A 16178-nucleotide genomic window follows, 5' to 3' on the forward strand; every position below is an offset into this window, starting at 1 on the left:
TTATAATGACGACGTCTGAATTGTCTGAAATTCATGCATAAAATATATCTTGCTCTCCTGGTTTTTCATGACTGATACAGTGTGTTTCTCAGCGGTGACTTCAGACGGCAGCTGATCTTCACTCATGTTAACACGAGTGTCCTCTGTGATCAGAGCTGGGTGAGCATAGATGAGACACGAAGTGTTACACGTTGTGTTGCTGCTCCTGGATCATTTTTCGCATTTCCCATTGAACGCAAAAGCCATCCTTGAGCTTTGCTGATTCCCCAAGGTTCATTCTTTTCCTTCTTTGTGTGTGCATGCACGGGGTTTAAATGCAACAGCCAAGCAATTAGAATGAATTAAAAAGGTGATTATTATTATTAATTATTCACAAAGAAATTGAATGTGTCAGGTAAAGCACTTGTAAAATGAAATACTAATGAACTCATTTGAGATTAGCAGGAAAAGATCATAATATGCCACCAAGAATCACGTTAAACTCCAAAGCAGCACATATTACCCCTGTCTGAGAATTAGACAAGTAATTAGACTGCCTCATATGTGTAAAGCCGCAGTGCATCACTTTTTTGTTGTTGTTCTAAATCTGCCTTTGATTGGTCTCTGCGAACAGAAATGATGCAGCATATCTGATAACAGTCACTGTCAAGCAATACTATCAGACCTGACTGATGGAGCGTTTGTGGGTATACAGTGTTGGGGAGTTTTTGCTAACACGAACAGTGAAGATGGCCCTTGGAGTCTGTGGTGTTAAGTTTAAGGGATTTATCTGAGTATAATTGGCGAAGACAGGCATGTACAGGGCCTGATGCTATACCTCCAATATTGAAGAGCAGTTCTCCAGATGACACATACAATCTTCTGTCTAATGACCTTTAACGTATTGCATCAATAAGGCAGTGTATGAATGTTGCTTGGCAACATGAAATCAAAACTCTGACAGAGAGGCATGTGGAGTTGGTAGGCTTAATCCATATGGTGTGAACTTATTATGGTCTGAATATATATTCATATTTCAAAGTTTACCTTTAAATATTGTTCACTTCACAAAGAAGCAATGAAGACACACATGGAGCAACAAAAATTGTTAAATTATCAAATATTTTTGTCAAAGTGAATGTAATGTGTGTTGCATTGTGATAACATTTGAACCACCATTTGTTTTTCTTATGTGAATATCTCCACTTACAGAGCCATATAACACTATATTGTGGATCTAAATCCTGGTAGCACTGCAGTGATAAAACTCTCTGAGATTTCTGAACAAGAAAGAATAAAATAAAATAGAAAATTGTGGCATGTTCAGTTTACTTCAGGCATTGTTGGCTTCTTCCAGAATCACTGGAAATTTGTTGTTAAATAAGCGAGAAATGTGAAACAAAACCATATGGCACATAAAAAAAAAAAAAATGCAGACAAACCAAAACCTTGGTGTCTTGCTGAGTTCAACTCCAGACAGAAAGCTGTGTGTGCTTCTCTGGTCAGGGACTGGAAAACACAAACAACTGTGTCGCTGGGAAGTTGCCAGAAGCTCAAAGTAATGATGATAAAGCAAAGGAGCAGCCTTTAGAGCTTTGAAATGCTTACAAAGCTTTGCCCACGGATCTTTGTGTATTCTTTTGTCGGCATACAGGGTAAGTTACCCCTGCGCCCTTGGCAATGCTAAATTAAGATTTCTTTGTGCTTCTGCAGGGCAACTCCAACAACATTGCCACCATTGATATTTCAGTGGGCTTCATTGGTCTGGAAAGTTATGTAGAAGCACCTGCCGTCTTCTTAACGGCCCTCAACACTTATGCAGGGCCCCTGCTCTGGGCGTGTCACCTGGTCTGCTACCTCAGCTCAGAGAGAGACCGGTAAGTCAGTTTAAAAGTCATTCTATGGCACTACTATATTTACTATACTGTATAAACTATATTTACAATATTGTAATATTTGATGTTGTGATAATGTATCAATTTGTTGATGCTCCGATGATGGTTTTGTGTTTTTAAGCCTCCGATCAACGAGTTAACAGCAGGCTTTCGGCCATTTGACTCCCTCTTTCCCTTCTCTCACTACAAAAGAGAACTTTAGGCAGCTGTTCTACTATAGAGAAATTACAATTGTAACTGTTGTAACAGCTTCTGTCACTCCAAGCAGTGGCCGGACAACACTGACACGTCAGTTTTATGAAGACATTGCAACAATACATGGATGGATGGGTGGGTGAATGGGTATGGGTATAATAAATACCTCTAAATACCAATCCAATTTACGTGATTTACAAAAAGCACATTTGCAAGATAGCTGGGGAAATTGATTTAAAGGTTCTGCTCTATTCTTATTCAGTTGTAAACCATCCGTGGCAGCAGATCCACTCAGTATCATCACGGACAGACTTCAGAGTGTTGGTTTCATCTGTTTCGCTGTATTGCTTTGACTACTCTCTGGTGAAACACTACTATTATGATGCTGTCGTATAATATTTTTGCAAAAAAGCTGTGCTCCTGCTTATATAATGATATTTTAATACTGTAAAAATGACTGATTCAGAATTTTACTGACTGAACTTAATGCAAATACTATATATCCTCTCCTGTTCCCTCCATTTAACCCTCATCGCCCATTTTTCCTTTCACCCCAACCAGCCAAAGCACATGCTGCACATTCTGAGTCTGGTTCTGTCTGGCTCATTGTCTTTAGCTGTAGGGTTTTCTCTACTTTCGCTGTAATATTGTGAGGTCTCTGCCTCACTATGTAAAGTGTCTTGAGATAATAAAAAACTGCACAAAGGAACAAACAACCAATCACTTACATTCACACCTATGGGCAATTCAGAGTGTTCAATTAACCTTCGCCATGTTTTTTGGACTGTGGGAGGAAACCAGAGAATCCCGGAGAAAACGCACACACAGGGAGAACATGCAAACTCCATGCAGAAGAAGGCCCTTGTTGTGATTTAGCGCTATACATGTTGATTTGATTTGATTTTAAGGTGCACAAAAATTTGGATAATTTGTCATTAAGGAGATTTGCTTGCAGGGTATCAAAGATGCATGTAAACAGCTTAACCTGCGTAAGACTTTGACAGGAGAAAGGCCTGTAGCAGGGCTGGGTGAATGAAGCCATCCATTACAGCTTCCCCTCAGCATGACGCCTCTGCACAGCACTGAGTGATGAGGTCGGTGGCTGGGCAGCAGCTGTCCTGCTGACAGAACCTTAACTGAAATGTTCTTTTAATGGAGACAAAGGGTAATGTTGGTATAAAATGGGTTTGTTTTACCTGCCTGTTTTGTAAATGACAATAACAAAAATGCAAGGATTTATCTAAGGCTGCAGCAGAGTGATATGCAGTACAGTCACTACTCTGTGCCAAAACAAACATTTTGTAAATAAAAATGTTAGTGCCCGATAGAAATTGACTGTAGAGGAAACATACTTGTTTTAGAATCCCACTTTCGAATATGATGTGTTCAACATATTTTTCTAATACTGAAACTGTTCCATTTCAGTATTATAAACTGGAAATGTTAAAGTTCATCTATCTGACATTTTGGTCTAGAACGGCTCCTGGCTGACAAATGAATAATAAAAATGAAGAGAAAAAAGGAAAGAAAAAGAAACATTTGTGTGAGTCCAAGAACCTGTCCATCACATTTTCACCCTCATCAGCCCCAAATGTTCCACTTTCACATTGTAACCCTAAAATTAAAAGATTTCATGTCTCCAGGTTGATCAGACCCCACAGAGGCCTCACCCTCTCCTTTCTGAACTGTGTACTAAAGACAAGAGTTTAATATTTCGGGAAGTGAAACCAGAAGTAACCATATTAGAAGAGTAGAGATTTGTCCTGACTGAGAACTCGGTCGGAACAAGGGCCTTTCTGCATGAAGTTTGCGTGTTCTCCACCACTTCCTCCCACAGTCCAAAAACATGCAATATGGGACACTATAATTGTCTCTTCCCTGACTGTCAGCTTCATTGTCTACTTCTTCAATTTTGTTTTTCTTTCATATATTTATGCAGGACACTTAGCATACAGTTATATTAGCTATGTGTTTGTGATGGTTTTCTGTCTTGAAGCAAAAAGTAAAAAAAAAAAAATCCTTATTTTTATACAGCCTTCATATTATAAAGGACATTGTCAAATGTAAATATGTCTATAGTGGGAATTAAGCACACTGACCTCAACAAACAACATCCATTTATCGACCTTTTAAAAGTTAAGGCTTCCTTTTATTCAAAGGAACCATACAATACCATTTTGATCTCCATTTTGCCATTTTCTTCCGATTCGTCATGCGCCCCCCTCCCCACTACAGTTCTTGCTGGTCACATAGTGCTGGCGTTTTTGTTGTTGTTTTTTCCCCCGGTTCTCCGACAGTTATTGCCACCAAAGAAGCAAAGAGCTTTCTTCCCAGGAAAAAGACAACAGATATTCCATCAATAACAATGGCCGTCCACGCCACGTCATGGAAAATTGACCAATGTAATGCGAGATGTGAGCTAAACGTGAGATTTCACCGGTAAGCAAATATGGCAGAAGCGAAGCGACTCCTCTGAAGGCTTGAATCTGCAAAATTTGATCACATTCAGCGAAGTTACCGGTGAAAATGGGAAGAAAAAACTGGTCTTTAGGGAGTCCTGCCTAAAAGTAGGGTGTCTAATTTCTTATTATTTTCAGACACCTGATCTCTTAAAGCCTGTGCTATATTGATGAAGAACTACTGATTAAGACCATTACCCCCTTAAGAAAATGTTGACAGGCTTTATAATTTGAGATTACAGTTGGGTAATTTTCTCTTAGACTTGCTTACAAAGCAGTGGAGTCACCACCTGATTGTTATTCAGAAAAAATACAGGTTTCAGCCACTTCCACATTGGCTTCACTTTATGGACCCCGGAGACTATGTCCACTTTTATATGCAGTCTATGCTTATAACTGCATTCCTGTTGTGCCATACCCATTTTATTTAGAAATGTTGTTTCCCCTTAGATTAAAAAAGGGTAACAAATGAAAAGAATTCTGACATCATTGCTGCACCGTGACCTTAGTTTCTCCTCGAGAAGCAACAAGGAGCAAAGGAGAATGACTTTACAGGAACCAGTGTGATATGTTGTGTATTTCATGGGCATTAGTTGAAGTTGCTGCCTGAAGTGTTACTTTCGGGAAAAAAAAAATTCAGATGCAGCACAAGCACTGATCAATTTCACACGTGAACCTGAAGTGCAACAACAACAACAATGCAGGCAGGCGGTAAATCGCATTTAGAGCAACAGGACGATTGATCTGCCCACAGCTACTAATGGAAGGTGATGTTTTGTGCTTGGCTGCGTTTGCTACATTCACTGGTTTTTACCCTCTATAACTCCAACAGTTTGATTTTGTCTGTGATTCAAATTAACAGCACATTTATTAATCCAGCTTGTGAAGATGGTGTAGCAGTGGACACACATCTTTCTCTGCTGATATACTTCACAGCGTTCTGCAGAAGCCCACCTGTAATATGGATTTGCAGACTCGGTGACAAATAAACGTCTAAAATAGTCTCTCACAGACGTACAGTAGCTCATTTTAAATTCACCCTGCACCATCAGCAGCTCACCTAAAAGGCAAATGCTGGAAATGGGCTTTGATCAATAGCTATTCAACGGGCTTCCCTCACCACTGTCAAACTCCACTTAAAGTAGCACCATGATTTGAAGAGAGTGTGTTCATTGAATTAGTCCACATGATGACTGAAGATCTTCAAGGCAGGCTAATCATTGGATCTCTAACGTCACAGATTCAAACAGCAAAAACATCGATATTCAGGTTCACACTATTTACTACATCGAACATGATTTACTTTCAGCTGCATTGGTGCTTTGAAATCACTTTTGTTGAGAGCAGAGAAAAGGTGGAGATGACAGACTGTTGATCTTTTGTGCGTCTGTGTGAGCTTGAGAGGGTGACAGTGTGTTTGAAATATAATGTGCTGTAGGACACTGCGTCAGTGCGACTTTTTTTTTTTTCCTGCCCCCACATTTAACAGTTCATAAAGACCAAAACTTTCTTTTCTTTCTTTGAACTCTTCATTCTGCTTTTTCCAGCGGGTTCTTACCACACACTGGATAAGTGACATCAAGCTATAATCAAGCTAATCTTCTCTGTCGTCTCATTCATCTATAATTTATCAGTGTGAATTTGAGATGTGGCACGTACCCCTTTGCAGAGGCACTGTAGAAGTCAGAATGTTAGAGACTGACGGTGCAGCCCGGCAGAGAGGCTGCACATGAATGTTTCAATGTCTCTTTGAGGTGGAACACAGACATAAACTTCAGCTGCGTTAAACACCACAGCTTTGTGGCAGTAGCATCGTCTTAAGATCTTAACTTAATCTGAATTTACAGCGTTTGATGGGATTATGGAACAGAAATAAAAAAGTGGACGTAGTCTTCATCGCAGGCTCCCATTGGACAATACAGTTATTTACATACAACACTGGTTGTGATGTCATTTTATTTATTATTTACTGACTTTTGGGCCACACAGCAGTATAGTGACTATCACTGTTGCGTCACGGCAATAATGTTGCCAGTTCAAATCCTTGCTCTGTATGGAGTTTGCATGTTCTGCCTGTGTCAATGTGGGTTTTCTCTGGGTTCTCCAGTTTCCTCCCACAGTCCAAAAACATGCAGAGGTTAATTGGACGCTCTAAACTGACCACAGGTGTGATAGTGCTGGCGAGGGCAAAAGTATCTGAAAACCAGAAGTCCACAAAAAGTTATATTCTTGGCTCCACAGTGCAGCACAGAGTTCTACACAAACTTCCAGTCCCAGAAGATTTTTCTGTCCAGTGGATACATGTTATATATGACGGCAATGTGCCTGCTAGAGCCTGCAAATGATCACTTTTCCAAATGCTAAGCCTCTGTTGCTGATGTCATTTCCTGTCCCTTAAGTTTTGTTTAACTGTATTTAAGGTGGACCTAAAGAGATACTACTAAACAGAGCGTTCTGAACAGGACTGTTTTGGCAGGGTGATTGAACTGCTCTGGTGCTTCATTCTTATATGGTGTTTGGACCAAAGCATGTCACAGATATGTTGATTAGGACACCAGGGAACTAGGTTAACTTGTAGAAATAGGATATAAAATGACCCCTTTAAGGTTAGAGTTAGGAGTTCTGGTTGAATGAATGGACGTCAATGCAGTGTCCTAAGAATACTAGGTTGCTTGAAACTGTGTGTGTGTGTGTGGTAATGGGCCATTGGTTGAAATTTGTCCTCTAAGCTGAACAACATCCCACGTCTCCTTCTACATCAGCGTGCCTTCTTCTCTTGTCTTGGGAGAAGGTTTTAAGTTCCTCCCCCGCAGCTGGGACTCTGCCTGTTTGAGTGAACAACCTCCCTCTGGGTCTTGCAAAGTGCACACACAGTGTTAATGTAGCTGCACGTGTTTGTTTGTTTTTTACATCGTCATCTCCTAATCTCCTCTCTGCATCCCTCCACCCATCATATGTTTTTTTATTTTTTTTATTAAGTCATTTACCAGTTTATCAGAATTTGCCAGCAAGCAATCTGTATTATTGTGATCAGGTAATAAGATCAGTCTCTTTTTCTGCGTACATGTGGAAAGTAAAAGATTCAGAATAAGAGAAACAGTATCCTTATAAAGGAGTTATCAGACACGATCTGCAGTTCCACTGAATCATCCATCCCATCGTTTATAAAACATAAATCAGCCTGGACTGACCTTGGCTCCCTTATAATACATTTTTCTGTTACTGTGTTGGACATTTCCCGTTTATTTACAACCAAGTTGCTTGTGTTGCCCCCTGTAGTGCCTTCCTCCTCTCTGATGAGTCTTTTTCCTCTCTGCAGGAGCCCGGTTGCAGTCGGCCATGGTTGCTACTGTTTGGCCCTGCTGAGGTCTGTGCCAGCAGCAGCCTACATTGTGCTGGTAACTGTTCTACGCTACCATCTCTTCATATGGAGCGTCTTTTCGCCCAAATTACTGTACGAGGCCGTGCACCTGCTGCTGACTGCTGGGGTCTGTCTCTTCTTCAACACGATGGAGCAAAGCCACAGCTCTGGTACGTCTAAGGCAGCCAAAGACTCAGATTCACCGCTGTTGACGACAAAAGGTCAAACACAGTCGTCATCTGTGTCTATGAAATGCTCATAAAGACTGACGCTCACTTTTACCCTCACTTTGTCCTCTGATCTGTTCACAGTATGAGAGCAGACACTCCTGAAAGACAAATACTAAATACTTTTAGAATGGACTTTACTATTTGAGGGTTTATTTCATATTTAATCACAAGGGGGAACAAGTTTTTCTTTGAAAGACACTAACCTTTTTTACATTTCTACCTCAGGGACTAGCATACAGTGCTACACAGAGTCTGATGCTATGGCTTCACGCCTAATTTGATGACTAATGTGTAACAGTGGAAACAAACTAAGAGTTAGTAAAGTGAATGAATTGTTTTTTTTAAGGACTGTCTTCTTCTTTTTTCGGGTGAACAAACTGTTGAAACATTGTAAAAAGGGTAAATGATTGATAAGAAAATGGTTGTTGCTAAGGATGATAATGAATATTATGTTTGATTATGAAAAAAAAAAGTTGATCAGTTTATGTGATTATTGATAATTGCATCAAAGCAACTGATGAAAACTGATTTTTAAAAAAAGATTTCCACTGCAATCTTGAACCTGCTTCTAAGCTCGACCTGCAGAAGTGATGAAATTTACCAGGGTCCTTGAAAGCATCACGTTAGCTGCTCTTCTAAGCTTTACATGCGCATAAAAAAACATGGTTAAGTTTGTTTAAAGACAGAACATGCTGCTGGATTTGAAAGAGTCTATCACTACCTGAAAATAGTACATGTACACATGTTAGTCCGTGCTTCTACTGCATGTGTAGCTTGAGTTAGATTAGAGTTACACATGCACCACAGTTCCCGTCCTGGCCAGGAATAATATTACGGGCTGATACACTAAAGAATCCAACAACAGTGACAGGAACATGGCAGTATTTAGGACAGTACATTTTTTGGACTGACGAGGTGACAAACTGTACTCTGTCAGCTTAAAGAGTTTGATATTTTAAATGGATGGTAAGAAGACTCGGAATGCCACCTGACATTCTTACAACCACACATAAAGAAGTTAAAATGGTTTTTTTTGTTCTCTGGCGGAGCGGAGGTGGACACACTTCAGTCAATAAATCAATTTCCTCACTTGTACTTCTTCACAAGACCAATAGTCCAAATGGAACGGCATAGTGGAGCCACAACCGCCGCTCGAACTCGACTGTGCATGAAAATGTAGTGCGAGTGAGGAATAGCTAACTTGAAAGTTATTTCACAGAGAAGTACCGTGTTGTATTTTCATACTCTGTTGAACGGCTTGTTTCAAATAAAGTGTCACATGAACGAGGGAGATAATGAAATTTGAGTTCAATATTCAGGGGATAATTCTGTCAAATATTTGAACAGCATTTTTGATTGAAATGCTCGTCTCGAGAAGCTGCTTTGCTCTTTTGGTTTCCTGGTATCGTGCCTGCTGCTGGCTCTTTGCTCGACTGAGACACTAGAATAGAACATCGCTGTTAATTCTCCTATTGTAACAGGTCATTGTGTGCAGGGGTAAAAGACCTGTTGACTAATCATAGAGATTTATGATTTGAAAAGCCAGTCTGCACAGCCTGTACCTGCCCACTCAGACCAACAATTACCTGATGTTTTCGATATTCTCACATCAGATGAGCAGTTTTATAGTTTTCAAGATGTCAAATTAAGCAGATTTATCTAATTCCCTCTCTATAAATCACCATGTTTTACCTTATTCGTTCATAGTAACATTTGAAGTTAACAATCTTAATGCCAATATTTATAAAGTTTGTGTTTCTCGAGCTGAGAGAATGGACTACAATGCGTTAAAATGCTCATGCGATAAATTGCAGCACATGTTGTGCAGCTCTAATTTAAATTGTATTAATTCAGCAGCAGTTTTAGTGTCTTAGCAAAGATTCTCTTGTCTCACAGTGTCGCCTAGAGACCCATAAAGACATGTTTTACCCCTGTAACCTGTTGGTTTTTTTATATATCAATGAGGATTTACAATCTTTCTAAGGCACTAGGTGGGACACACTTGAGGAAACTGGCATATTTAGCACAGAACCTCTTACTAACACTAAATATGCTCCATATATGTCTCCTTCTTATGCCTAATTTCACTATGACACATAAGTAGACATTCTGAAAATACAGTGTCTGTTTTGTTTGTCATTTCCTGTCATTGTTCAGTATGAGACAGAGTTTGAAAACAAAAGAAAAAACTAAACTTATTCTACTTGGATGACCTCAAGGTTCTTCTGAAAGGCACATTGTTCTTTTATTTTATTCCTTTTCCTTATCCAGCCGAATCCGCCGGTATATACATTACAATTTCAAATGTGCAAGTCATATATAACTTCCCGGGGTTTGGCACTGCCCTGCACTGCAGACTTATGAAGTTCCCCCAACTTCTACTCAATCTGCTCCTTCAATATGAGAGAGAAAACTACCAAAGTAAAGTTGGGAAGCTGGCTATCGTCCAAAGTAATAAGGAGTATTGAGCCAACACAGCAAACAGTGTGTTGCCATCCAAGTACTTAGGCAGCCCACTGTATTAATACAGTGTGTCACTGACGGCTTGGACATCGGAACTTTTTAATGTCATTAACTGGCTGCGTCAGTTCATCATGTCTGTTCAGCACTGCAGCTTCCTGTTTTAGCTGTTTTTATTGCAGTTGTGATGTCAGTAAACAGCTACTCTAGGGTTCCCTCGCTGATTAGAACGTGGCTGTTCTCGCATAATTTAACACCGCTGGACCATTGAAGACGCATCGATGAAGCTACATTGTGCAACTTTTCACCGGCAGGCAGTAAAGTGAATCCCACCTCCAACACTTGTCACTCACCTTGATGAGTTGTCCGCCTTGAAATGGTTACTCGCCTAAGGCTAAGATCACTGACACTCCCCATGTCACCACAGGCCACGGCAGAGACACAGATGCCAAGCAGAGAAAGGAGAAAACAAACAGCAGGACTAATGTTTACTGTGCTATTGAATAGTTTTTGTTTTTTGCTGCAGTTGTTGTTGCTGCGTGAGTCACCGTCAAGGTGACGGCAGTGCGGACTACACCCACGGAAAGTGGAATTTGAAAGTCAGGAAAACGAGAGGATTTACATTTGAATAGACAGGGTCACTGATCGACGTACGCCGCATGTGGATCACAGTGTGTATGCTGGTTTGCATCAGAAGCAGGAGAAATTAAGCTTTGAGGTGTCCGAGCACAAAGACTCACCAGTCCTTCAGAGAAGAGGAGGCATGCTGTGCTCGTGTGCCTTCTCTCTCTGAAGTTGAATATGGAGTCTGACGCTCAGATCGTGAAGATGATAAAACTCTACGTCACGGACGAGGATTATTCAGCCTGTGTTCAGTGTGTTTGGTTTCACTTGTCTCACAACCGTCACGTCACAAATTCTGCTCTATATTGAGTCAAACAAACCGTTCCTGTTCTTCTGAAGAGACCCACAACACACTGTGAGATTAAAGGACGTCATGAAATGGCTGAGTCAGTCAGAATAAAGCTGCAGAAAATCCACTTCTTCAGCCAAAAACAGTGGAGGTCGTCAATTTAAAAGATGGGAATGTGTAATTAGTAAGTGGTGGCTGGATCACGCTCAGTGAAAATTTCCTTTTTTATTTTTTTTTACAAGTTGAGTTTATGTTTTCCAAACATCACGTTTGCTGTGTGTTGTGAGAGAGCTCTTTCAAAGCTGTTTCCCCCCAAATCTGATGGGACTGCCCCTTTCTGTGTGAAATCATTCCTCTGTATCCAAACATCCAGCAGCCCGTGAAACAGACCAGAATAGTTTCTGTCTCCACATGACTCAGAGTCCTTCAGCAATAAAGGGAAGTGGATTTTGTTTGTTTTGTTGTTTTTTTTGCTACTTCATGTACAGTAAATAGACATGAACAGTGATGACAACATCACTATTATGTTTCTGTTCAAACAAGCCTCTGTAACAAAACGATTGTTGTTTCCTTTATTTTGAAAGGTGTCTGATTGAGGCAAACCAATTATTGAAGTTCCTTGAATGTGTTTGTTTATTGTTGTTTTGATGTAGTTTAGTAAGTATGTAGTTTATAGTAACGATACAGGATCACATCTTTAATGTGCACTACCAGTCAAAAGTTTGGACACATTCTCATTTGAATTGTCTTTCTTTATTTTCAAGACTATTTACGTTGTAGATTCTCACTGAAGGCATCACAACTATGGATGAACACATGTGGAATTATGTAGTAAACAAAAAAGTGTGAAATAACTCAGATTCCTCAAAGTAGCCACCGTTTGCTTTGATAACTCCTTTACACACTCCTGGCATTCTCTCGATGAGCTTCATGAGGTCGTCGCCTGAAAGTTTTCCAACAGTCTTGAAGGAGTTCCAGATACTGAACACTTGTTGGCCCTTTTTCCTTCACTCTGCGGTGTGTCCAGTATTTGGCCTGGTAGTGTAGGTGCATTGATTTTGCCTGTTTGTCTCATATAGTGTGTGTGTGTGTGTGTGTATACAACTTTTGCTGTTTTCTGTGTTTTCAAATTGATTTTGGGAGTTTTTGGTTTTTGTTCGGTAAAACTTTATTATCATTTTTTTTAAAGATCATGAATTATTGATGTTTCTGTAAATGAAATAAATTATTAACTCTGTTTAACAGTGAAATGTGGGTGTTTTATCAACAGTAAAGATTATGGTAAGAAAATATTGTTGGAGCACGATTTTGGTTGAACACTTGCATTTTTAACCAGACTGTAAATTTGTATATCACAGAAAATAGTAAACTTCCACATTGTTTGTCTTCTCTTGTCGTGACTTAAAATTCTATCAAGTATATGATATTAAGACGACGCTGAAGTTAGCCTCCGATTTGCCACTTAAAGGGAAAGTTGAGGGAAAACTTGATGTGCAGTGCGACTGTTTGTACACTGATTGTCTGTTTTTTTGTGACACTTCTTGATGTGAAAACATTTTATACATGTTAGGTAAGACATTAACCTTGCATGACATCCACTGTTGTATTTGTGTAAACTTTTATTTTATTTGTGAAATGCTAAAGGGGAGATTTCACTGTTTTTGTTTTATACCTAGACCTCATTAAAAACCACTGTACCTAGACTTCTGAAATGTGGACTAGATTATCCTGCAGACCCTGAAGATTCATAATAACACTGTCTCTGATTCTATTTGTGAAAATGCAGTAAAGGCACATTTCACCGTTTTTTCAGCATGTAGACCACTTTGGACCAGGTCCTGATCCAAAAACACTGTACCTACCTGAAATACAAATACAACAGTGGATGTCATGCAAGGTTTATGTCTTACCTAACATGTATAAAATGTTTTCACATCAAGAAGTGTCACAAAAAAACAGACAATCGGTGTACAAACAGTCGCACTATGCATCAAGTTAATTTCCCCTGTTTCCCCTTAAGTGCCGAATCGGAGGCTAACTTCAGTGTGATAATATCACACTGAAGTACATACAAGTATATCACACATTGTGTCCAGCCATGGCAAAAGGGTTCACATGTCTACTTCGGGACATTTGGAGTTATTTACAGATTCCGAAAGTGTGATATCTAAGCTTTCCAACAATGTCAAACACATGTCCATCTGATCATTTTTGAGGAAGATGTGGTCATTTGAATGTAGGCACTCCTCAAACTGCTTTAGGGAGAAATACAGCCTGAAAGATTTCGACCCTCTTGAGGAGCCAGGCCAATAGCTGCTCATTTGCATGACATTAACATGGTCACAACCCCCCACCCAGTCTAGCTGTCAGTGACATCTGATGTCTATTAGCCCACAGGACAGTAACAGTGTAGCAGTTTGGGGAAAAAAAAGGAATGAATGTAGTTCATGTCAATGTAAGGCAAGGCAAGGCAAGTTTATTTGTATAGCACATTTCAACAACAAGGTAATTCAAAGTTCTTTACATAAAGCATTAAAAAGCATAGAAAAGAGACATTTATAAAATCAGATATAACATCAAAATAAAAACAAGCAGGTAAAATTTAAAGATTAAGATTAAAAAATAAAATAGATACAACTAAAATAAAAAGATAAAAAATAAAATCAAGAGTATATATAAGGAATAGAGGTTACAGTGCAGTATTGGAAATTACTGAAATGCAGCGGCAAACAGAAAAGTCTTCACTCTTGATTTAAAAGAGGTGAGAGTTTCAGCAGACCTACAGTTTTCTGGGAGTTTGTTCCAGATATATGGTGCATAGAACTAAAATAAAGAAATAAAATATATCTAAGTGTGTGAAGGAATATTTTCCAGACCATGGACTATATTATCATCTTCAATACCAGTTCCTCCCCCACAATGTGGCTGTACCCACTCTGTCCATCACAGTTGATATGCGGCTAAATGATGACATCACAAACGCACCCTCTTCTGCTTACTCTTCTGTGCTGTAACCTTTGGTGCTGGGCATGTGAAGTATTTTGCCTCATCAGAACAGAAAGGACGGATTTTTTCAAAAAGATACGTCTGCCTGTCCATGGTCAGTCCAGGTGGGGCCAGGACGGGGAGACTGTCAACAGGGGGCAGAACTCCTGGGTTGCGCAGTAGCTGAAACTCGATAGGCTCTGCATCACTGTGAGTTTGAGCAAGCACCACACCTGGTCTGTTGGCATCAAAGCTGTGACAGAATAGAAGCACACAACAGGATATTTAAAACATGGCTCACTGTTCACATGGAACACTATCATGTCCATTCGTGATTTTTTTATTTATAAAATGCAGAATTTTTAATATAAATACCTAAAGTGCTGATAACTCTTGATCTGTGGGAGCTTCCGAAAGTAGGGACTCAGATGTGTCTGCCAGTCGATGGTCTTTACTATCACTCTGCCATCTGCCGTTCCAACAAGCTGCGGAATATTGAGGCGACTTTCAGGAGAGCTGTGTTCCACTACCTGTTGACAGCAAGAACCACAATGAAAATAATGATTTAACTTTTCCAAAAAAATCACATTTTACACATTACATATAGCAGTCTATATAAGCATTTGGCTATTGTATAGAAATCAATTTATACACATACCAAGAGCCTTAGCCGACCTCATGTATTGACGCCACACTGAGGCCTTGGACACATGGGTTGGCAGCAACTTCACATGCCAATCCTTATGCCCAGGATTCTGAAAAAAAATAAAAAAATACTTGTTTCAGATCATGGTTCATGTTAACAGGCACTTTATCACTGAATCAGTATAGATTGATCAGTAGTATTGCTTGAATTATGTGTGAATGCCACACCTTTATGTGCATGAATTGCACGTGTAATTAACACGTTCATCACACATTGTGTTAATCATGTGTGATTCATGCATGCAAAGGTGTGGCATTCACACATCATTCAATGCAATGTTAGGTTTCGAACACGGGACTTTCGTCTCAAAGCATTTCAATTATCAAACTGAACCTGCGGGTGTACAAAATCTCAAAGAGGGCCGTGACATGCTCCTCTTACGGCTTATAATACGCTCATCTGACCGAACAAAAGTTTCGATGTGCGCATCATTCTCATTGTAATAATCAGGTCTTCTTCAGTCGAATATGATATCAATTTTGTATATTTTGTTCCCATTTTGAGGAAAATCGATAATGAACATGGCACTAATGTGCGGACAGCTGATATCGTTGAATCGTTGCCAGTTCAATCACCAAACCTGAGGCTTCAGATCAGAACCAGTTGTCACTTGCATTTACGGCCTGTACTTTTGTTGTTGAAATGTGTAAAAATGGCTGCACCTGAACTTGCTTTACTAGCGTTGTTTAGCTTATAAACATATATAAAAATGCATGCCTTTCAAATTTGACATGTCATGTTCTAAACATCAGCTACAAAGAAGAAGAGCACTATGTTTATGTAAGAAATATTAATGTTGTAATGTTTCACACAGAGTCTTGTGACTCAGTTTGGGTTGTGACCGTGTGTCTCTGGAGGAATCGATGACATATGATAAACTTCTCACTGGAGATTCTCCTGTCAAAGTTTCCATCTGACTTTAGTAATGCAACCATCTGTGAACGTGCGCCCAGTGTGACACACACACACACACACACACACACACACACACACAG

General features: G+C 39.7%; 1 protein-coding gene across 1 annotated transcript in view; it reads left to right on the top strand.

The window, feature by feature from the left end:
* The window catches only part of pigg (phosphatidylinositol glycan anchor biosynthesis class G (EMM blood group)), a gene marked incomplete at both ends in the record, with an annotated part of 61308 nt that extends 53157 nt beyond the window's left edge, over positions 1-8151 (top strand). Inside the window, 2 exons of the mRNA XM_083890810.1 lie at positions 1693-1856; positions 7848-8151. Coding sequence (XP_083746936.1) covers positions 1693-1856; positions 7848-8151 — 468 coding nt within the window. The remainder of the gene's footprint in view (positions 1-1692; positions 1857-7847) is intronic.
* Between the last annotated feature and the right edge of the window lie 8027 nt (positions 8152-16178).

The sequence above is a fragment of the Microchirus variegatus genome (assembly GCF_963457635.1).
Source record: "Microchirus variegatus genome assembly, chromosome: 6".
Lineage (NCBI taxonomy): Eukaryota > Metazoa > Chordata > Actinopteri > Pleuronectiformes > Soleidae > Microchirus > Microchirus variegatus.